Source organism: Sorghum bicolor, chromosome 4 (genome assembly GCF_000003195.3).
Source record: "Sorghum bicolor cultivar BTx623 chromosome 4, Sorghum_bicolor_NCBIv3, whole genome shotgun sequence".
NCBI classification, from domain to species: Eukaryota; Viridiplantae; Streptophyta; class Magnoliopsida; order Poales; family Poaceae; genus Sorghum; species Sorghum bicolor.
The window spans coordinates 55,798,056-55,820,183 of record NC_012873.2 but is presented as its reverse complement, the minus strand read 5'-3'; the positions used below and the strand labels follow the sequence as shown (position 1 = coordinate 55,820,183).

Sequence of the window (22,128 nt, the reverse complement as noted above, 5' to 3'; positions counted from 1 at the left end):
GACGGTGAGAGAAGGCGATTGTTGGGGCCTCGCTCCGGCGGCCGTATATATAGCTGTCACCGAACTCCTAGGGTTTTCGGATATGCGCCGAGTAGTTTGTGGGCTGGACCTATTGTGCCCCTAGATACTTCCTCCACGAGATCACAGGAAGCCTCACCCGCGGACGAGATCTTGGAAAAATCCCTCTCGCAAACGAAGAAATTGCCACAAAACACGGGAAGGTTTTGGGACAGAGTGCGTTTGCTGTGCTCTCACCAGAACATCAACGAAAACCCCAAGGACGAACAATTCTATCTTCTATGGACAGGAGAAACAACCCAATTAGGCAAGTACCCAACGACGAACAATTCTTCTTTGGACAGGAGAAGAGGGGACACATGTGCCAGCCGAAAGGGCCCAGAAAATCACCAAGGGTGTCAGATCCAGGTGAGTTTAAGCTGGCTCGGATTCAATCTTGCAAGATGGCAGGATGATTGCCGATCGCCTGGACCGGGTTCTAGTTCGAGGTCCAAACAAGAAGCTGATCTTGCAAACAACACAAGATGTCTGTCGAAATCAACGAGAAACCAGATCAAAATAAAACAGATTGGGAGGTTCTAGGAAAAGCAACACAACCAAGATGATAAACAGAGCACACACACACACACACACAAAAAGAAAAGAGCTAGATGGAACGAAGAAACACGGCGGCTCGTGGCAATCGGCGAACAGAGGCAGCCGGCGCAGGCGGAGCTGGAGCTCGGCGGCAGGTCGAGTGGATATAATATGCGCACGGGCACGAGGTTCCTGATTAGGGTTTACATACAAGTGCTTACTTGGGCCGGCCCAATTGTTAGCTCATACGGGAAAAAACGGCCCAGCGGGTGTGTACAGTCCAGAAACGGCCCAAGCATCGAAAGGCTAAAAAAAAGGAAAAAAACCAACGGGATTTTCCGGCAGCCCACCGTCCCACGCCGCCGACCCGGTCCAAAATCCGACCGTTGCGAAGAGCGCCCCCCCTTCCCCTTTTCCCCTCCTCGCAGTCGGCGGCGCGCCCCCGAAAAGCTTTTCCGCCCCCTCTCCAATCGCGAGTCTTCCGGCAACTACCAACGCACGACGAGTTTTCTTGGCAAGAGAGGAACTAGGAGAAACCCTTCCGCGTCCCGTTCCACCGGCGCCGTCGACTCCACCGGTGCACGCCGTCGCGAGCTCCTGTCCGCGTCCTCGTTCTCCTTGCTGCTGGACCCGCTACTGGAGATCGACCTGATTCCTCCCGTGCTGGTAAACCCTAGCTCTCCCTCCCTCCCTTTTCCTAATTATTTTTTTGCCCTCGCTTGCTGTGATGTGAACAGCTGAAGCGAAACCCTAGCGTTCCTACGGTACTTCGGCCCGTTTGGTCTAGATGCGACCATCTTTAGGATGCCGCGTATGTGGATTTTTGTTTGCTGTTCCTAGCTTAGCCCTCCGTGTGGCCCATCTTCTTGAGCGCGCCCAAGGTCTCAGTGGGGTTCACAATCCATCAGTTAGGGGAGCGAGCGATTCGAAAATTCTTTCTTCGTTAATTTGTTGGCATAAGCAGATCGGATGCTTATGTGAAATCCCCAGTTAGATCTTGGTTGACTTGGTACTAGCAGATATGTGCGTTTTGGTGTTCTTGGGTTCACTAATTTAGTGGTGCTTCCGTCTATGTCATCTGATCATCTCAGTGGAAAGTGCTATCACATAGGTGCGCGAAAAAAGGTTGCACAGTTACATCACCAGGATCCTATCTAGGCACTGTCTCCTTTGGAAATCGTTCTGTTATCCAATTCTGCTACATGAAATTTCAAAAGCGCCTCTGTAAGATGAAACACAGCTTCTTCCCCTGGTTATGTACTTCTGATTCTGATCCAGTTTAGTATGTTTGCCGTTTAGTCATACTTCGAATCCATATTAAATTAGCAACCCCCAAACTTCAGCTTCTATACACCAGAAATACCATATAGAAGTCACCATTTATTGTTTCTATGTTCTGATTAGTTTCTCTTTACAGTCAATTGGATATTAGCCAGGCTTTCAAGGTAGAGAAAGAAGCTTTTTGTTCCATCATGGCCTTACCAACTCCGGCACCTGTTTTGTTTAATGAGAACCTACAGATAAATGGAGGTGAGATTGCATTTTTATCAAAAACTAATTTGTGAAAAGGAATTTTCCTGAAACAGATACATTTTTTATTTGCGTGTTCAGGTAAGAGGGCTGATGGACTAAGGGCCAAAGGGCTGAAGCCATCCGAGAATCCTGGCAAGCAAGGGAGGAGAGCTCTTCAGAATTTGTCCAACATTTCTAGAGGCACTGGTTTGAAGGACACTTCCACCCTGAAAGAGAAGTCCAAGCAGAAGCCTCGTAGTAATGTGACCAACACTATTAAAGGCACTGCTTTGAAGGACAAGCCTATCCTGAAAGAGAAGTCCACTCAGAAACAGAGGTCAGAAGCTCTTAAGAACCCACTGAAAATTTTAACTGATGAAGAGATCAAAATGTGCCATGAGTGGGCTAAGGATGGGGTGGAGGGATTTCACTCGACACAAAATGATTCTCAGAAGTTGGATAAGGATCTGCTAGACAAACGTATGATCGCTCTTCTTGGTACTTAAATATGTGTGTGTCATATCTATAGTATATGGCTAATTATGCATGCTATTTAGGTGTCAAGAAGAAAGTGGCGGCGGTAAACTCAGCCTTGCGTGGTTGGTCAAATACGGTATTTGATTCTCTAAAGTTACCAGCTACGGTATGTGGCCCAATATCACACAGTACTTTTCAAAATTCATGCAGGTTGTTCATATGGTTGATGTTATCAGAGATTTATTTTACAAAATCATGACCCCATTTCTGTATGGCTGTCACGGCCCCATGCCAGCACATAATTAAGGAAACAGAACTTGTTACTATTAAGAATGAGATAAGTATATGTTACTTGGTTGTGTATTTATCCATGTTAACTGCTACCAGTAAAATGATTAAGCACCTAGTATTGTGGTAGTAACGGGGAACTACTACCACAAAAGTTTATATTGTGTTATCTACTGGCAAACTCGATCTTGTTTGGTTGTTCTAGTACCTTATAGTTTCAACAGAGCTATGCTTGTGAGATAGTCATTCTTGGAATTCTTAATCTGGCCCTCTACTTACAACATTTGCTTATTATAAGAAAGTATATTCTGAAATTTCAAACATCTTTAATACTCGGCCCATTTCTGGACATTGGAATTATGCCAATAGTACTGAAGGAAGCTGGCTATCGAATTGTTTCACAAGACACGGCATCTTGTCCCATTGTAGGTTTATTTTAGGAAGAAAACAGGTCTCCCATGTAGGGTATGGTCAATCATGAAATGTTGCATGTGTAGAAGTTCAGTAACAGTTGGTTCGTATTATTTTCTTAGCCATCTTGTCATCTATATGCGCCTATGCAGTTTGGATTACACCAACAACATGAATTCACATCCAGTCATTTGATTTGCTCTTGTTATACATATAGCTATGCAATTAATTCCCATTGTAAAGTGTAGACATCGAAGCAAGTAGCATATAATACTAGAAAGATGATGTTCTAGACCACAGCTTTTTTCTGTTTCTCCCATGCACTGTCATACCAGAAACATAATTCATGTGGCCATTTATGATTCAGGAGGTTGCTGAGTTTTTTTATGATGAACCAAATGTGCTGGAGCTGGAACCTGAGATTCTTCCGGACATCAGTTGGCGTCTCACTAGTTCAGCAGGTAGGTTTCTCCCTATCTCTGACAAATGTGTTGTCATTCACACTTTACCTGCTGTACTTGCTAAGTGTTGCTATCCTCAAGAAGCTTTTTTTTTGTCACTTTTGTGTTTTCTCTTCGACTCGAAATATTTGAGCCCTTTCTATTGGTGATATTTCAGTTCTAATTGCATGTAGTTTTGTGATTTCCATGCAGATGATAAAGCAAAGATGGCTGAAGACCGTCTTGATGAGCTTGACCAGTACCCTTCTTTGGAGAACAAGCCAGTTATGTTTGAGCTGAGAGACGAGGACAAGCCAGCGATACCGCCACTGGGAGTGTATTGAAGAATCTGTGCCAGTTGGACAGAAAGTTCTGCTTGCTACGGAGCCGTCTAGTCTAGAATGCTACTAGGTTTTGAATAATGAACCTGATGTTTTTCCCCAGCTATATGCTCTGGTGGATGAGGGTGATGTGGGATTTCACAGTTTGAGTACTGGTACCTGTTCCAGCGGAAGCGACTGTGCTTCCTGCCTTTATGCTTGCTGATGGTGATGGGTGATGGTTGTGGAACTGCGGCTGATGTAATTCTGTCATTTTTCAGCAAAAACAAATCTATGAACTTTATACATTCTCATGAATCATGATATGACTTGGCAGTGTTTCAGATAACCATAATATGGTCCTAAGGCTTTGTTTAGGTCACCCAAAAACTAAAAACTTTTTAAGATTTTTCGTCATATCAAATTTTGTAACACATATATGGAGCATTAAATATAGTTAAAAATAAAAATTAATTACACAGTTTGTTTGTAAATCGTGAAATGAATCTTTTGAGCTTAGTTAGTCTATAATTGGACAATAATTATCAAATAAAAATCAAAGTGGTACGGTGCTCAAAACCAAAAAAAAAAAATTGGCAACTAAATCGAGCGAAGTTCTTGGTCTTGGCAGTTGGCACATGGGGATCGTGTTGGTTCGCCGAAAAAAATCAAAGGGCGCATCACTATAGAACGAGTTGTGTGAACCAGTAGTGGTGTGTGGACTGTGGAGTTCGCGCATCTACGGCAGGTCTTCGATTGGGCCAGAGATCATATCAAAAGTGTAGTGCGTGCACGAGAGGAGCGCGTGATTCGTCCGCCGCCCGCCGGTCCGAGACCGCGGCCAGTGTGGACGCGTGACAGCGAAAAATTATTTAGACCTCCTCCCTCCTCGGCTGCTGCCTTCCGCACACTGACCTCGCCGTGCCGTTGAGAGGTCAACTAGAGCCTGCCGAGCCGGTAGGGCGGTAGCAGGCGCGAGGAGAATGGGGACGGAGGCCGACGCCGCTGCCGTGGACCTGCTCCGGTCGCAGATCCCGTTCCAGACCGACGGGGAGTTCGTCCTCCCGCCGCGCGGCGTGGGGCTCGTCCTCGTCGACCTCTGCAATGGCTTCTGCACCGTCGGCGCCGGGAACCTCGTGAGCCTCCTCCTCCTCCTTCTCTGTACCCACCACCGTCTCTAGGTTCTCGTGTGCTCGTCCCCTTTTTCTTTTTCCTTTTCTTCCGTATCTCCTCCTTTTCTTGATGATTGGTTAAGCTCGCGTGGGATTGGGAAAGCTTCGGTTTTATTCTGCTCCTCGCTTGATCATCACAACACTAAAATCGTTCGGTTTCATGGCAAGAAAGGCTAAGCAGTGCAGCAGCGATCTTGTAGGAATCTGCGATAGGGACGGAAGTGAGTGATCGCTCCCTGGATTTATCCTCCTCGGTTGTATCGTTATATTTTTTTTTTCCTTCCTCTTCCCTCTACCTATTATTTTATTCTGTTTCCTGCTACTAAAAAAACTCGACCAGTGTTTGGATATGCACAGCACGGCTGTACAAGTAATGCCCCGTTGACCGCCATCTTAGATAGACCTGAAATTTATGCTGATCCTGTGAGATCGTTTTGTTATTATTATCTAGTATAAACACGAGGTGTCATCGTTATATTAGCATGTTCTCTTCGTTTCTCCTTGCAATTTCGTAAATTTCCGTCTCCTTTTTGGGTTCATGCGTCGTGCTGTTAGTAGGTTTGATTATTGTTTCATACGGACTGACAGACTAATTTATGCTTTTCGTTCACAGGCTCCTGTTGCGCCAAACAAGCAGATCAGTAAGATGGTGGAAGAGACCAATAGGCTCTCTAAGCTGTTCTGTGATAGAAACCTGCCGATCTTTGCATTCCTGGATACCCATTATCCAGATAAGCCGGAACCGCCATATCCCCCTCATTGTATCATTGGTACTGGGGAGGAGAACTTTGTCCCAGGTTGGTGCTAAACCAAACCCACCCTTTATATTTCAGAAGAATTGTTTGCTCAACTTGGTGGTTAGTTTTATTTCCTGTTAGAGTGTGTTCGGTTTTAGGAACCAAACATGTTCCAAATGAGGTGGCGCGTCATATGAATTTTGTTGGAATCACCTCATTCCTTATGCTTGCACTAATTATTAGCCTGTGATGGACAAGGTGGTGGAGAATCAATCCATTTTATTCAACAAACCAAACCAAAAAAAGAAAAGTGAGAAGATGATGGACCACCAGTCCACCACAATTCCTCAAACCAAACACATCCTTAATGATTTATACTGACAATACATGAGAAGAACAATGAAATATGATAGATTTTCTGTTTGACCAATTTCATTTTGTTATGTGCAGATCTGGAGTGGTTGGAAAAGGAGCCAAATGTGACTATAAAGAGGAAAAGTTGTATTGATGGGTACATCAGCTGCATAGAGAAGGACGGGTCTAGTGTTTTTGTTGACTGGGTTGGAAAATATCAGATCAAAACTGTGAGTTGTCTTAATACAGAATGATTTCAGAGATAGACTCTATCCTATTGTGTATGACTTGGGGGCATGGGCTCAATGCAGGTCTTGGTGCTCGGGATATGCACGGACATCTGTGTTTTGGATTTTGCAAGTTCAACTCTGGCTGCTCGAAATATTGACCGAGTACCACCATTACAGGATGTCGTGATTTATTCAGAGGGGTGTGCTACATATGACCTTCCTGTTGAGATTGCTATGAATATCAAAGGAGCTCTTGCCCATCCACAGGTACCGAATCATTGATATCCATACATTCAAAAAATTAACCGTACATTATGGGAATCTTCAGATGACCACAATCACATTTATATATATAAAAAGAACGAATGAAAAGTTATCCTCAGGGAAAACTAAACCTAGAAATTTTCAATATGAAACTGCTCAATCCATTTACATTTACACATTAGGGTGGTTGTTGTCTGAGCCTTTTCTCCATATACAGCACCTTTACAAAATTTATTTCATGCCAACAGCAAGAAAGTTTGCACGTACAAAAAGAAAGAGAACCATTTCCTTTCCAAATGAACATATACCACCTTGTTTAGTTAAATTTATTTTATTCAGTAGGCTCTGCCCCTCCTATTCCCTCAAAAAAAAAATGCATGATTGTTGGAAACTTAAAAGGGTTAAAGGATATTGCTCCTGTGTTAAGTTTTCACAATCATGAGTTGCAAATTACATTGTTTTGGAACCAGTAAAACATTACTGGACATAAACTGGATGCTCTCTAGGAGATGCTGAAGGAAGAACCTTACAATCAACTTACCATTTGATATTGAAGGATCTGATGCATCATATTGGACTCTATATGGCCAAAGGAAGGGGTGCAAAGGTAGTTGACAGGGTGGTTATTGAACCTTGAATCAAAAAACTTGTCCTCATCGTAGTGATGTTGCTAGAGTTTCCTCAGTCCTCTTATCCTTCCATTGTAACAATCAGATAGATATGCATCTTAGCAAGTTGTTGACATACTATATAATGCTAGCGACAACTATGTTGAATATGTAAAAATGGGCTCATTTTGTGGTTAGCTTGTACATAGTTCCTAAGATTACTCTATCCTGCCAAACATGCGCCCAGTTTAATATGCACCATGTTTTCTCATTGGTTGCTAATGTTCAGTTCTGGGAGTGTACATTTGTATTTAATGAAGTACTCCCTCCGTTTCAAATTATAAGATGTTTTGATTTTCTATATACATAACTTTTACTATGCACTTAGATGTACACTATGTCTAGATATATAGTAAAATGTTTCTAAGAAAGCCAAAATGCCTTATAATTTGGTTGGAAGAGGGAGTATAAAACTTTCTCTAATCTCGGCCAAAAAAGAATGTTTATTGAAGGGAGCTTTCTATTACTAATTAACTTTGTTGACTATATCGATGAGAGTATTGGCGAGTATAGTAAAGAAAAAATATATAAAAAGACATTTCTGCACTATATATTATTCATTTGTTCTTGATTATAAGATGTTTTTGTTTTTTTAGATACATCATTTTTTACTATGTATCTAGATAAGCATATATTTAAGTGCATAGCAAAAATTATGTACCTGAAAATCAAAATATCTTATAATTTGAGATGGAGTGAGCACAATTAGTATAGTTGTACCATTCACTTTTTCTTCTTTGTAATCTATAATCACCTCTAAGTTCCTTTGTAACTTAGAATATCACCTCTAAGTTTATATTAAACTTAACGACATTCGCCTATAGGTATAAAACACACTTTTGCTACTGATGAACTAATAAAGAAACAAAGGAATTGATAAATAGTTAATATAACAAAGTCATGCCTATGTATGGAGTAAAAAAAGTTTCGAAAACGAGTGATTGTCTTTCTCCGATTCTTATTGCCCAAATTGAGAGCAGACAACTATGTGTTCCACTTTATTGAATGGATCTATGGTTGGTCTGTGACCTCTGGACACCGAAGGCGTCCTTGGGGTAATCTCATAGTTCCTATGAGGTGGAGACAATGAGATTTGTCTATGGATCTTTCTTCCTTTTGCCACATTTTGCTCAAAGGGTTGAAGGGAGATAGTGTATTAAGCTATTCGCAATGACCAACTTGATGCTATTTTCAAAGATCCTAGATGAGGGAAGCCTAAAAGAGTTGTTGACTCCAACTACCGTCCATGTACGATCCGATTCATAAAACAGACAATATGTATAGATCTGTGACAACTTTTTTTTAGAAGAGCACAAATTCATTAACCATGCAATCCAACAAACTTGTTGGTTACATGGGCTGACACAATCTCGCGAAATCCTCATGGCAAACACAACGACTTTCTGATGACTCTAGAGAAGCACCAAGCTTACCTAGTTGGTGCGCAATATGTTTACATTATCTTGAATAACATGTTACATGGTACATATGAAAGTTAGGGCCACTTTGATAGAGCTCCCATCTAGCTCCCAACAGCTCTGGCTCTGACCACTATCTAGTCAAATTCAGAGGCGTTTGGTGGGTTTTCTTCGTGTGCTCCCGCTCCTACATAGAGAGGAGTTCACTCCCCTACTCCCTCATCTTCCAAAGGGTATAGTGGTGAAGGCAAAGGAAAAGAAGGGTGTGGAAGCAAACCACTTCACCAAAACCATAAATAATGTCAAGATTTTAGTTTGCTGGTCCTCATTTAGCTTTCGTATATTCCTCTTGGACATGTTGCATTGAAAAAAAATCCCAAGAACTGAATCCGTTTCTCTTCAAGCTGAAGACTACGCCAAACATGGCGCACACAATTGGACTTGAGGAAAACATATCCGGATCGTCTAATTGATGCCACATTGAACAGATAGTTTCAAGCTTCATCCCTCTTCTTTTTAACTTTTGTCTTAGTGGTAAACTATTATAGGCAAACCGCCAAATAGAATGCTTCATCTTATCTAGGACTTGGTATTCCCATGTTCATTTCCATTTTAAATTTCCATTGTCCCCACCTGAATGACCCTGCAGACCTTATTCCTCTTCCAAGTTCCAACTCACTAAGGTGGTACCCTTCTTTTGTTATCCCACATTTAGTTGAAAAGTTTAAATAAGAACTAACTAAAATGACGAAAGAAATTAATCTAGGCTAAGAAAGACTAAACATGAGTGGCAACACACGTCAAACAATTCGCCAAAAAATTAGAGCACCAGAAACGTTAGATTGGCTCTTTATCGAAAAGGGGCTTGCTATTTTTTCCAACCTTTCAGGCAGCATCTTCTTCCTTCCTTGTGCTCTCGCGCTGTTGCCCCACCCCGTCCATCTCCGTCGTCATCGCGCGCTACCTCCGCCACACCCGTCAACCGTGGCCACCCTAACCCAACTCGATGCTTGAGATCTGGTGTGAGCACCCTCACATCCACCACCTCCCCGGCTCCGGTGGCGCACTGCCGCCACCATTCACTGCGCACTGCTTCCTTGTGTGCTAATGAGCATGTCTCCTATTCTTTCTATGGTCATCACCTCTGCCACCAACTATTGCCAACTAGATGTCTCCCACCAATCGCTCAGCAACACCCCTACCACCAAGCTCGCCGCCAGTCAATCAGCTACCACCGTTGGTCCGCTTGGCTTCCCCTAGCCCCTCCTTCTTTGCCCGTAACACAACAAATTCCATCTCCAAGGGCAACTCCAACCAAACTTCTACTTGGGCCCTCATTCTATTTCGAGAGCTCAAACACATCAAAAACCTCTTCAACCGAGCCCCTGTTTAAGCTCTGATGGATGAGAGACTCTCATTTCTCTCTCCTCGCCCCCACGTGTAGGAGTCCCTCATCCTCTCCCTCACCATCCTTTTCTCTCTTCCATAAAGCTGACAAGTGAGATCGATAAATAGGATTCATGATAATACAATGTAAAAGTAGGAAAAATTTAGAGGATTGGTTGGAGTACCCTGAGGAGTAGGGGATGTTATATGGATGAGGAAAAATTTAGAGGATTGGTTGGAGTACCTTGACTTTAACTCTTATCATATCTCTCCTTCATATGTGCCATATTAGCATAATTAGGCCTTATTTAGATCCAAAAACCTTTTGGATTTAGGTACTGTAGTACTTTTATTTGTATTTGGCAATTATTATCCAACCATGGACTAACTATGCTCAAAAGATTTCTCTCACAAATTACAGGTAAACTGTGCAACTAGTCTTTTTTATTTATATTTAATGCTTCATGCATGTATCGCAAAATTTAATGTAATAGAGAATCTTATTTTTTTGAATTTTGATTGTAACTAAACAAGGCCTTAATATCCATAAAACTTAAATGAAACTTCGTTAAAACTGACCTAGGACCCTAGCCCCAAACCTCAAACCTCAAATCGGAGGAGGAAGAAGAAAACGTCACCGAAAATCTAGCACAAATCAGGCGACTCGAGTATAGGAAATGTGTGTCAAAGATTGAAAAAAAATGCCCGAGCTACTTATATATGTCGTAAAACATACGGACTTGATCCTAGAAGGAAAAGAGAAGGAGGAAAATCCTAATCCTAGTCCGTTTGTATGTGGGATCTTACCAAAACTCTTAGTTCTTGGCAGGACTATATATACGTGGGAGCTTTATGTTGTAATCACCAATATTCAGAGGAATAAAGAATAGTCTCCCTATCTTGTGTCTATTTGTTATTGTATTTTTATCTATTATGTTGATCATGAGAGATGGAGAGGGAAAAATTCCAACCGCTGGCAACATATTTTATAACACGTTATCAAAGAAAGCCTATGTTGAATGCCAAATATTATTTTCATGGAAGGAAAATGATCTTAAGAGAAAATATTCCTTGAAGCTTGAAGCAGAAATAGTATCACGTACTAAATCAAGCAATAGTTTGACTAATGCTCTTGTAAAGCATGAAGCAGAGCATGTGCCAGATATTTTTGAAAATGAGAGAAGTAATTTGAGGCTATAAACAAGAAGTTGTGTTTACTAGTAGTAAACTAAATGTGTATATTATGAAGTTAAAATCTACGGGGACGCTTGTGGGTTCTAGTTTAGTGTATACTTGTTAAATGAAATAAGAATAAACTTCTTAATTCTCCATTCTCATGAAGAGAACACCTCATGAAGAAGGTTAGGCACCTCATGAAGAGGATCATCATGAAGATGAAATCCAACACACTAAGCGCGCACATCATAGTGTTGGGTATGCAGAACAATAAATTATCTCTTGTTTAGAAAATAACAAAGAGATAGGATAATCTCAAATTGTGAGAGTATTAGGAGAAAATAATAGTTGTCGACAATGCTACATCTATAATCGCAAATGTTTCTCTTATGAGAACCCAGATCCAAAAAACAAAGTCCATGGCAAAGTCGTTTGAAGCGATTATATCGAGTCAACGAAGAAAGCAATTGAGGTTGAATCTCCTACTAAGAAGAATTAAATGTTCTGCAATATCTCTGGCAAATGAAATAAATAAATATGAAATATGCAATTAGTAAAGTGGATTCTGAAAATCCATATAGTTTCTGAAGAACAAAAATCGCAACATATGGAAATTAAATCTTATACTAAGTATTAAAAAGTCTAAGATGGAATAATATATTCCTAAATGAATATTGAAGTCTCAAGAAGAGCATGTCCTAGAAGGAATAGTCATTGAATGACTTTATAGTGAATAACACTATCTCATTATGAATATCACATAATAAACTCTCATGTAGTAGAGAATATTTCTCATAGAAGAGAAATATTATTCAATAAAAATGAGAACATCCTTAAAGGATTTAATTCATGAAGGATTTTCTAGTTGATTCTTCAAAAACACCATTAGTCCCTGAAGTAAATGTAGACCCGAGAAAAAATAAATTGAGGAATTCTAAATACCATGAAGGTATCATCGAAACACTCAGAAAGTGTATATTGTGATTTTGGTACCATAGAAGGTATAAGAATAATGGTGATTTTGGTAATTGAATTATCCCCTAAATACCAAATGCAAGACTGGATTTATTGTTTAGTGGTATAATCAAAATCCCGAAGATTTGTAGAATATATAATTTAAAATCTACTAAACAAGAAATATAAGTTTGATGCACTATCTACAAGATATTGAATATTGTAAGTTATTTACCCCATAATCCTCTGAAAGGATTTATTATCCTGAAGATATTTTTTATTTGTTTTGCACAACTAATAAGTAGTCATTTATACATGAAGCATATTGCTCTTATTTATATCCATATAATTCATAGAAGAATTATGAGCCAACTTTTGAAAGATATAGCATTGTGGTACTGCATACCATTAATTAAGCACACATCTGTGAATAGTGTGTTTTGAACAATTAAGTTGCAAATTTTGGCGTTATAAGGGGGACCATATTTTTCTTAAATCTACCTTGAAGGTAAACCACTAGAATTAAGTAGATCACATTTGCTAAAACATTAAAATTTATACATAAATCATGAAGAGAATATCCTGAATAATACATGACCATAAAAGTTAAATGTTGTACTCTTTTTTCCTATGTGAGTTTTTACTTGAAGGTTTCTCACACAAGGTTTTTAATGAGACAACATGTGCAATACAATTAACGAATGCAATGTACTCTTTTCTCCAAGAACCGTTTTTTCCAATTGGGTTTTCGGATGGAGTTTTTAATGAGGCATGTGTATATCATGGTAATCGTCCAAGAGGGAGTGTTGTAAAACATACAAACTTGATCCTAGAAGAAAAAGAGAAGGAGAAATTCTAATCCTAGACTGTTTGTATGTGGGCTCTTACCAAAACTCTTAGGCCTTGGCAAGACTATATATACGTGGGAGCTCTATGTTGTAATCACCAATATTCAGAGGAATAAAGAATAGTCTTCCTATCTTATGTCTATTTGTTCATGTATTTTTCTCTACTATGTTGATCATGAGAGACAGAGAGAAAAAAGTCATAACCGCTAGCAACATGTTTTATAACAATATACACTGCAGATAAAAAAAAAGAGAAGCGAGATTTCGTGTTTCCCCGAAAAACACACAAATTTGTGATATGTGGAAATATAAATAGACCGAAACACCCGCCTTCCTGTCGCGTCACCTCTTCCTTCCCCACCTTCGTCTCTTCTCCCCTTCACCCCTTTCTGGCTTTCTCTCCTCCCCCGCGTCCCCGACTCCTGCCGGAATTCGAGATCCCGGAGGTTGCTTCCCAAGGGCTCCTCCGCTCCGCTTGCTGGATCAAAACAATCGTGCTCTCGCCAGAAACCCCGGCTGGAACCCAGCCGGACCAAGCCCTGTTCGCCGTGAGCGCGGTGCCCAGGCCGGGCCAGATCTGCGAGATCCGCACCGACACCGCCACTCCTATCACGAGGTACAGAGACCGAGCTGAACCCCTCGGATCTGCTCGCTTAGGCAGTCCTCTCCGATGTATTGCCGCTGATTTGCTGAAAATGGCGTGGTCGCTGTAGGTGGATGCTCTCGTGATCTCTCGGAGGCCGCGGGGACTGAGCGGCATCTCGGCGGAGGCGTGGCCTGCGTAGCTGGTGGCCTGCCGAGATGCAGCGGAACGGGGTGGTGGAATGCAGCGTGTGCCGCTCCCGGGTGGTGGTGCCGAGCCCCCGGAGCGTGTCCAGGGCATACGACAAGCACCGCAGCAAGATGTCGTCCAAGTTCCGCGCGCTCAACGTCTTCCTCGTCGTCGGCGACTGCATCCTTGTTGGTCTCCAGGTGTGTGTGTGCCTAAACGCTTCATTTTTCAGTCCCTCGCGTGCGAGACCTCTGCACGATCAATGTTTGAGTGAAATGGCCTCACGGATTTGGTACAGAGTAATGCTTTTACTAGTACTGATGCCTCGCATGCTTTGACATGGCCCTTTGTTGTAGTGTTACGTTCATCTGAATAGCAAATGATTGGCCTTGGGGCGTTATGCTAATGTTTGACTTGTTTATGCAGCCCATCCTAGTGTTCATGTCAAAGGTTGATGGGAAGTTTCAGTTCAGTCCCATCAGTGTTAACTTTCTGACAGAGGTTATGAAAGTCAGCTTTGCTATCGTGATGCTCATAATTCAGGTTTGTTCTTGTTACTTTCTTGTTGATGTTTTCCTTTTTTGCAAGCATTCTGACTCGAAGTGACATTAGAAATGAAGAGTGATCCATTTTGCATGAGCTATTTTGAGTCTGATAAGTGATAACATCTATGATCTCCTAATAAGAAGCCCACTTAGCACTCTTATGATTTGTGATTCTGGAGTAAGGATCAGATGACTATAAGTGTTTACATGCAAAAGGAAATGGGAAAAGGGTTTGTCCAACAAAACATGAAACCATCTTTCCTAGTAGTTAATGCCTTCTAAAATGTGGAGTGGCACTCTTGCTTGGTCAGTCCAAATAAGCTGTTTTCCATGTGCGCAGATTAGCTTAGGATTTTGTTAGTATTCCTCTATACTTTGGAATTTCATGGTGCCTGGTGGCTATACTGAATTACAGTTACTCTGCTCTCTTTAGTTTGTCATATTATGTTTATAATTTCTTATTTTTTTACCTTTTTGTTGTGCTGTTCAAATGTGACAGTCTAGAAAGCAAAAGGTTGGAGAAAAGCCACTTTTGGCACGCTCAACCTTCATACAGGTGATCAATCTCATTGATTTATCTACCACAATATATATTGTACTTTGATATGTGCTGTTGCTCCTTATTTATTTTTTGCTACATTGTCTGATTATTTGATCATTTACTATTTGGTTATGTAGGCAGCCCGTAATAATGTACTTCTAGCTGTTCCTGCTCTTCTATATGCCATCAACAATTACCTAAAATTCATAATGCAGGTAATGTTTGCCTTGTTTACTGGCAGAGTATTTTGATTTTTATGGGTAAATATTGATATTGCCTTGTGATATTGTAACAACCTGACATATTGAGCCAACTATGCAGTTGTACTTCAATCCTGCGACTGTGAAAATGCTAAGTAACCTAAAGGTACAGTTTTCTTGTACTGCTTAGTTGTGCTACTTTAGCTATATTTTGTGTGCACACATTCTAAGTACCTGTGTTCTAAACTTCTCTAGGTACTGGTTATAGCTGTTCTTCTGAAATTTATAATGAGACGAAGATTCTCAGTTATTCAGGTAAGGGTAACATTGACATCATCTTGAAATTATTTATGTTTATCTTAAAGATTGGGAGTATTGTGTGCTAAATAATTTATGCTTTTAGACTATGCCTTTTCTTTCTCACTTTCTTTTCGCTTTTATTGGGGGTTCATGTTGGGACTAAAAAGTTGGGGTAGGCTAGAAATGAAGCCCAACATGAATTTTAAGAGCTGATGGGCCTTTTGCACATATATAAATAAAATGAACTATCAAATGCTGTACTTCCTTTTAAGAATGCTTTTGTCAGGTGCAACTGTGTTGACTTCAAACTATGTTGGCCTTTCTCCCACCTTTTTTTTTAATATTGACAGTGGGAAGCTCTTGCTCTATTGCTTATTGGAATCAGCATCAATCAACTCCGAACTGTACCCGCGGGCAATACAGCATTTGGTCTTCCTGTCACTGCTATTGCATACATATATACACTGATTTTTGTAAGTTGCTGCTAGGCCATCTGCTCTCATTTTCTTTTCCCGCATGTACACTTCTTTTATAAGTTATCTCGATCAAAAAATAGGCTTCCAACTTAAGTAACTTATATATTTATTTATTGCTATGAATTATAGGTAACTGTTCCTTCAATGGCTTCTGTCTACAATGAATATGCCTTGAAAAGCCAATATGACACTAGCATTTATCTCCAGGTAAAGTATTAGTTAGTTTACCTTTGGCCTTGAGTTCCTCTAGCGTAGCTTGTATGGTCCATTGTAGTTTTGTTTTTGTTTCCCATCTTCATATCTAAAGGGTTTGACTTACTTATATTGCTATTTGTTTTATCATAGTGCCCCTTATTTCCATTAATGATTTTTCCATTTAATTGTAGAACTTGTTTCTGTATGGATATGGAGCAATATTCAACTTCCTTGGCATTCTCGGGACTGCCTTATTCCAAGGTATGCACCTTCATTTGAAGTTCAGTTTTATGTTGATAGATGATTGCAGCTGCATTCTAGTGCACTAGGCCACTAGCTGTATTTATCCGTCCGCACCCTATATGACAATGAGAAAAATTAACTTTGTACATATGGTGGTACACTCATGCTTTCCAAGTTGTACCAACAAAAGGGACAGGCATAACAAACTCCATAGCTCACAAAAGCGAAGGCTTGACCAACAGACTGATTTTGTGTATGATATTACAGTTTAAAGTATTTACTAATGATTAGTTTTTTTTGGAGGGGGGGGGGTGCATTTGTGAATGCCCCTTCTTTTCCTGAGGCAAACACGATAGATATATTGTCTGCCTTGTGATGATTACATTGTCCTGTCTTTTTGCAGGGCCAGAAAGTTTTAACATTCTTCGAGGACATTCAAGGGCCACAATGTTTCTCATATGTAACAATGCTGCACAAGGCATTCTATCTTCATTCTTCTTTAAATATGCAGGTAATGGTGTTTGGCATTTGCTCTTTATTATTGCAGTTATCGCATCTATTGTCTAACTGAAATACACTGCAGATACAATTTTGAAGAAGTATTCGTCAACTGTTGCCACAATATTTACTGGCCTAGCTTCTGCTGCATTCTTGGGGCATACCTTGACCATTAATTTTCTCTTGGGCATATCAGTGGTGTTTATTTCAATGCACCAGGTAAACTGACATTTTTTATTACTTATATTTTGTTGAACAACCTTTGCTGTATTTCATGTATCTTACCGTCGTTTGTTCTTAGTTCTTCTCTCCACTTGCTAAAGTCAAAGATGACAAACCAGCTGACTTAATAGAGTTGGAAGATACACAAAATCACCGGTAAGTTTTTATCTCGCATCAAATGGTATTAACAAATTACTTCAATACTTGATGTAGGTTTCACTTAGCATTGGCCTTTGAAGAAGTGCTGTTTTGCAATGTGTCCATGATCCCCATCTAGACTTTTATAGCTTTGGCATGTGCTTTGGGGTGCCTGTTAATGTTGTTATAGAAAAATAGCAAGCTGTTTATTAAGTTTCTTTTAACATGTGGCTTCATATGGTGCTTTTTTTTTCACAGGTCATCTGAATCTTCTTTTGTAAATATGACTGCTGGTGCCGCTGATGATGTAATATCTCATTTTCAATTTTAGAATATATGTGTGTCGTTTTAGAGGCTGCATCTAAGTTGGCTTTCATTTCAGGCGAGCCATCGGATTGGAACTGATGAGAGACAACCACTGTTGCCTACATGAACTAGTTTCTTGAGGTATATACATAGATTCTTGTAGTCAGATTTCTACAGTGTTGCCCAGTGTCAATTTGACATGGTATATGGCTATATGTGATAATAATAATATGCATGTAGTTTACCAATTCAGTAAGGTGTACTCCGTATGATTGTAGATACATTACACAACATAAACCAGAAAAGATGTTTGATTTTTTAGTGGATATTTGTCTGTGACAGTTCATTTTCTATAGCAATTTGAGAAAGCATCAAACAGATTGTTGCAAATTGATGGTACGAGGCACCAAATGCTGATCCATAGTTGCAAATTGATGAAAATAATCTGGTTAGCTGAACGTATTAGCTCGGCACAGGTTGGCAGCTCGGCTAAGATTTTGATTTCCTTTGTTGTTACAAAACGGCTTTAGATCCACATGGGTTCTATACTTCTATGTGCAATATATTAATTGAGACAAGTTTCCTGGAATATTACTCTCTCAAGCACATAACTTCAATTTCTTTCTGTTCTGCAGGTAGGATAGAAGCTATTTTTTTTCCGTGTGAGCAGCAGATTTCATGTAGCATTTGAGTTGAATAAACTATTGTACACTGTAAAGTCAAAAGAAAGAAAGAAAGTACCAACGTGTTCTCCAATTTCTTCTTTCATTTTTGGGATGATGAGGCGGGTGGCCGGCCATCAGTGGCCGTGGGAGTGACACATCAGCATACATTTTGATAGGCATATAATTCAATAGGGATTTTCCAGATACGATACTTGTAACAACAAATTTTCCTGGAGCTGTATATGAACAACAGCGAATGTGATAATCTTTTTTTGTACGGAACCTTTTCTTTATATATTGATTAATTGTTATACTACTACATTGTTACTTGATTCTCCAACGGTCCAACCGTGTCCAGTGTTTCACCTCTGCCTAACCACGAGCAGTAAGTCTCTTTAGATTACCGTTGAATTTCATCCATGTAAGCTGAAGTTCGGTTTTCACGGGAATTCCACCGGCGCTGGGGACGCGAATCCCTTGTGGTAGAGCAAGTCGCTCATGACGCTGTTGGCGCGCTGCGTCAGGTGCACGCCGTCCCAGCTAATGCGCTCGTCGGGCCTCGCGCACACCGACGCGCCTGGCGCGCCGCACATCCGGTCCATGTCGAAGTTGTAGGCGCCGCCGCCAGCGCCGCAGCACGCCGTGGTCCGCGCCCCCTCGTCGAACCCCGTCTTGCCGGCGTCCCTCAGCATCCGCACGTACGCGTAGAAGTAGTCGGCGTACGAGATGGTCGCCGACGGGTAGGACCGGCGCAGCTCTCGGATGCCCTGCTGCAGCAGCACGTTGTGCATCTGGGCGAACAGGTTCAGCGCCGCCAGGCAGCCGTTGGCGTCGTACGCTGCCGGGTCCGTCTCGTTCACCGCCGCCATGTAGCTCGGCACGCACCCGAGCGGGAAGTTGCCCGGGATCACCACCCGCGTCGCGCCCATGTCGAGGAGCTCTCTGGCCGCGCTCGTGACGGAACGCACTACGTCCGGGACGAGCGCCATCGCCTCGGCCACGCCGGTCGCCATGCGCCCGAAGTTGTAGATGTTGCGCGCGCCGCCGGCCACCGGCTTGTTCGCCGAGAAGGCGTAGTTGTAGTCGTTGCCGCCGATCTCCCCAACCATGACCAAGGAATGAGCCAGCTTCTCGCGGATCTCCTCCGGGGACTGTGTGTTGGCGCTCATGAAGTCCTTGAACCGCTGCAGCTGGACGCCTAGAGAGCTGTTGGTGTGAGGGACGGCGACCCCTCTCCTGGCGAGCGCCGCCGCGTCGAGCGCCGTGGCACCGGCCACGGCGAAGTTGACGCCGTGCGAGAAGTCGGCGCCATCGTCGAGGTACGGGTTCAGCAGAGGCAAGCCGAGATCCTTCGCGAGGTAATCTATCATGAGGTACCCGTCGGAGCATCGGCCGGTGGCGCCGCCGATGGCGGACCCGTAGGGAAGACCCGTGGTGTGCTGCAGCATGCCCGTGGCGCCTTCGCGGAGCAGGTTCCCGGTGTCCGACAGGGAGTCGCCGAAGTTGTAGATGGCAGTGATGCCGTCCACCGCCACCACCTTCTCTTTCGCTGCCTGTTGCGGCGCCGGCGCTGGTCTTTCGTGGCACGGGCTAACGACGACAAGCAGCGCCACGAACGCGGCGAGCAGGATGCGAGCCATGGTCGCCATGCAACGTACCGCAAGCGCCACGAACGCGGCGAGCAGGAAGCTGCAGGCCGGCGGGTGCGTTTTTATGGAGCGCTCCTGAAGACGATCGCGTGCTTTTTGGACTAGGATTGCTGTCTGACAACTGACAGAGACGGAACCAGATGCAGAGCAGTCAATTCCGAAGCTTGTTTTTCGTCTCCGACAGCAAGTTCTTTTAATTTTCTTAACAGAATTCTTCGGCGATCCAACGAGTCCGAGTCGAATTGCCGGGCGATAAATAACATATGGCCAGCTCGCGAGCATTTAATACCGGTCAACCGAAATAGAGACGGAACCGGATGCCAGCTCGCGATTCAGAAGCTTCGTTTTCGTCTCCGACTCCGACTCCGACTCCATGTTGCCTCAGTTTTTCTGATTCTCCGGCGATCCTATGAGTTCGACTCGAATTGCCGGGCCATAAGTATCCACCACCCTTCCCGATCCCATCCCATCTCCATCTCCATCTCCATCTCCATCCATCAACTGCTTTCCCTTTCTCAGCATCCCTTCGGCAGGCGGCGGCTAAGATTCGCCACCGGCTAGGTAGCGCCTAGAGCCCCGTTTGCTTGCATTGCGGCGGATCATGTGTGCCCTTTCTTCGCCTGCCGTTCGCCCCTTCGCCGGCGGCATCCCTCGTCGCGCCGCAACTGCCCCTTCTGACGCCAGTGAGCGCGCGTGCGTCAAGAAGCGTCCGCGCGTGGCGCCCGCGCGAGACGCGTCGGCTTGCCTCACCAAGATGACCCGTAACCGCAACGGCGTCGTGACCGCCGCCGGCGAGATGTCATCCCAGGAGCTCCTGCAGAAGCGCCTGGCGTCCGAGCTCGATGCCCTGCGCGGTCTCCTAAAGAAAGCAGAGCTTATAGCCCATGGGGGTGGGGCATGCAAGGGCGGCGCACCGACTGCCGGCAAGAAGGAGCGGTTCTTGGCCTCCAACCAGCGACCGACGCCAATCGAGAAGGATTTCAATGCGCCTTCGCTGAAGAGGAGGAAGATTTCAACTCTGATGGAGCAGAAGCAGCAGCAGATACCGGCGCCGCGGATGTCGCCAGAAGAGAGGAATCAGCTTGCTTGTCGCCTGTCGTCGCTGTCTGGGGAACTCCCAGGGCACATCGTCGAGTTCCTGCAGAAGCAGTTCGGTGATGCGGATACCCATGGCGAGATCGAGTTTGACATCGACTCTGTGAAAGACTCCGTGCTGTTCGAGTTGAAGACGCTGCTCGACAAGCTCGCCGAGGAGAGCAAGGACGGCAAGCTCGCCGAGGAGAGGAAAGGCGAAGTCGTTCTGGAGCAGGAGGAAGGGGAGTACATCGACATCTGTGGTCTGTCCTCCATCGTCGAAACCGGCAGCAAACCGAGCTCAAGCACCAGCAGCGATTCACTCGTCGCTGTTGACTGCCCAGCTCAAGTTCCTCCCGAGCAGATCGTTGCCACGCCTGCGCAGCCACCGTCGGAGCCGGCACGAGCGGTGCAGCAGCAGAGTACCGAAGCAAAGAAGGTCCCAGACGCCCAGCGTGCCGCGCCGCCCAAGCCTGTTTCCCTGGCAGGTCTGCTCTACAGGGCGAAGGTTCGCCGGGAGCTGTTGGAGATGGAGAGGGCGGCGCTGCCCGACGAGCGCATCCACCCGCGGGACCTGCATCGTCTCGGCATTGCGGAGTATGGCCATCCCAGCCTCATGCGGCAGCTCGGGCTCGTCCTCAAGGTGGGCGCGTAGGCAGAGCGCGGCGAGCAGAAGCAGGAGCACAGCAGCTGTGGATTTTTTTTTTTTTTTTTGAAAGATCGGCAGCTTCAGGTTGTACTCGAACATAGAAAGTGGATTGGTGTGCTCGGTAGTTATGTTTGGACCTGTCTCTGATGTTTTTTGCGTGTCATGTAGTGATGATGTAACAATGTTACAATGAATAGAAAAATTTTTGTCAGGCATTGTGCTTAAGTATACTGAGCATGGCTGTTACTTGTTTCATAACTGAATATGCATAGTTTCTTTAGTTGTGGGCGAATTTGGATGCAGCAGTAAGGCTGTAAGAGCACAGGGGTGATTGCTTTCAATTCGCTATAAACTGAGGCTAGAATTACAGAAGAAATATCGTTTTACACAGAATTATTCAGACCAA

At 43.3% G+C, this 22,128-nt stretch overlaps 4 protein-coding genes across 6 annotated transcripts; 3 read left to right on the top strand and 1 right to left on the bottom strand.

Moving 5' to 3' along the window:
* On the top strand, positions 993–4,374 carry LOC8072433. The gene is made up of 6 exons (XM_002454097.2): positions 993–1,260; positions 2,012–2,124; positions 2,206–2,586; positions 2,664–2,749; positions 3,650–3,743; positions 3,936–4,374. Exons 2-6 carry the CDS (start codon positions 2,067–2,069, stop codon positions 4,064–4,066), a joined length of 750 nt encoding a protein of 249 aa, XP_002454142.1. The 5' UTR covers positions 993–1,260; positions 2,012–2,066; the 3' UTR covers positions 4,067–4,374.
* LOC110434627 (nicotinamidase 1) lies at positions 4,665–7,745 on the top strand. Of its 3 annotated transcripts, none has more exons than XM_021459063.1 (5): positions 4,665–5,178; positions 5,828–6,011; positions 6,402–6,535; positions 6,617–6,802; positions 7,356–7,745. In XM_021459063.1, the coding sequence occupies exons 1-5, from the start codon at positions 5,026–5,028 to the stop codon at positions 7,434–7,436; spliced, it is 738 nt and encodes a 245-aa protein (XP_021314738.1). In that variant the 5' UTR covers positions 4,665–5,025; the 3' UTR covers positions 7,437–7,745. The 3 variants fall into 3 exon arrangements, with proteins under 3 accessions (XP_021314738.1, XP_021314739.1, XP_021314740.1); XM_021459064.1 differs by having other exon boundaries at positions 7,306–7,745; XM_021459065.1 differs by having other exon boundaries at positions 7,270–7,745.
* On the top strand, positions 13,577–18,645 carry LOC110434626 (CMP-sialic acid transporter 5). The gene is made up of 16 exons (XM_021459062.1): positions 13,577–13,865; positions 13,963–14,221; positions 14,448–14,564; positions 15,066–15,122; positions 15,245–15,322; positions 15,429–15,473; positions 15,563–15,622; positions 15,958–16,080; positions 16,213–16,290; positions 16,470–16,539; positions 16,925–17,032; positions 17,105–17,238; positions 17,321–17,397; positions 17,638–17,686; positions 17,762–17,826; positions 18,321–18,645. Exons 2-15 carry the CDS (start codon positions 14,051–14,053, stop codon positions 17,810–17,812), a joined length of 1,218 nt encoding a protein of 405 aa, XP_021314737.1. The 5' UTR covers positions 13,577–13,865; positions 13,963–14,050; the 3' UTR covers positions 17,813–17,826; positions 18,321–18,645.
* LOC8056500 (acetylajmalan esterase) lies at positions 18,535–20,374 on the bottom strand. The gene is made up of 2 exons (XM_002452370.2): positions 20,289–20,374; positions 18,535–20,120 (listed from the first exon to the last, which is right to left on the bottom strand). The coding sequence occupies exons 1-2, from the start codon at positions 20,372–20,374 to the stop codon at positions 18,791–18,793; spliced, it is 1,416 nt and encodes a 471-aa protein (XP_002452415.2). The 3' UTR covers positions 18,535–18,790.

Excerpts from the sequence above, each read along its gene's own strand:
- LOC110434626 (XM_021459062.1), top strand. The coding sequence starts at position 14,051 with ATGCAGCGGAACGGGGTGGTGGAATGCAGCGTGTGCCGCTCCCGGGTG. Across the intron at positions 15,323-15,428 it reads ACCTAAAATTCATAATGCAG|TTGTACTTCAATCCTGCGAC; the intron begins GTAATGTTTGCC and ends CCAACTATGCAG. Across the intron at positions 17,033-17,104 it reads ATTCTTCTTTAAATATGCAG|ATACAATTTTGAAGAAGTAT; the intron begins GTAATGGTGTTT and ends AATACACTGCAG.
- LOC110434627 (XM_021459063.1), top strand. The coding sequence starts at position 5,026 with ATGGGGACGGAGGCCGACGCCGCTGCCGTGGACCTGCTCCGGTCGCAG. Across the intron at positions 6,012-6,401 it reads GGAGGAGAACTTTGTCCCAG|ATCTGGAGTGGTTGGAAAAG; the intron begins GTTGGTGCTAAA and ends TGTTATGTGCAG. Across the intron at positions 6,803-7,355 it reads GAGCTCTTGCCCATCCACAG|GATCTGATGCATCATATTGG; the intron begins GTACCGAATCAT and ends TTGATATTGAAG.
- LOC8072433 (XM_002454097.2), top strand. The coding sequence starts at position 2,067 with ATGGCCTTACCAACTCCGGCACCTGTTTTGTTTAATGAGAACCTACAG. Across the intron at positions 2,750-3,649 it reads CTCTAAAGTTACCAGCTACG|GAGGTTGCTGAGTTTTTTTA; the intron begins GTATGTGGCCCA and ends TTTATGATTCAG. Across the intron at positions 3,744-3,935 it reads GCGTCTCACTAGTTCAGCAG|ATGATAAAGCAAAGATGGCT; the intron begins GTAGGTTTCTCC and ends ATTTCCATGCAG.
- LOC8056500 (XM_002452370.2), bottom strand. The coding sequence starts at position 20,374 with ATGGAGTCGGAGTCGGAGTCGGAGACGAAAACGAAGCTTCTGAATCGC. Across the intron at positions 20,121-20,288 it reads GTCTCTATTTCGGTTGACCG|TTGTCAGACAGCAATCCTAG; the intron begins GTATTAAATGCT and ends CGTCTCTGTCAG.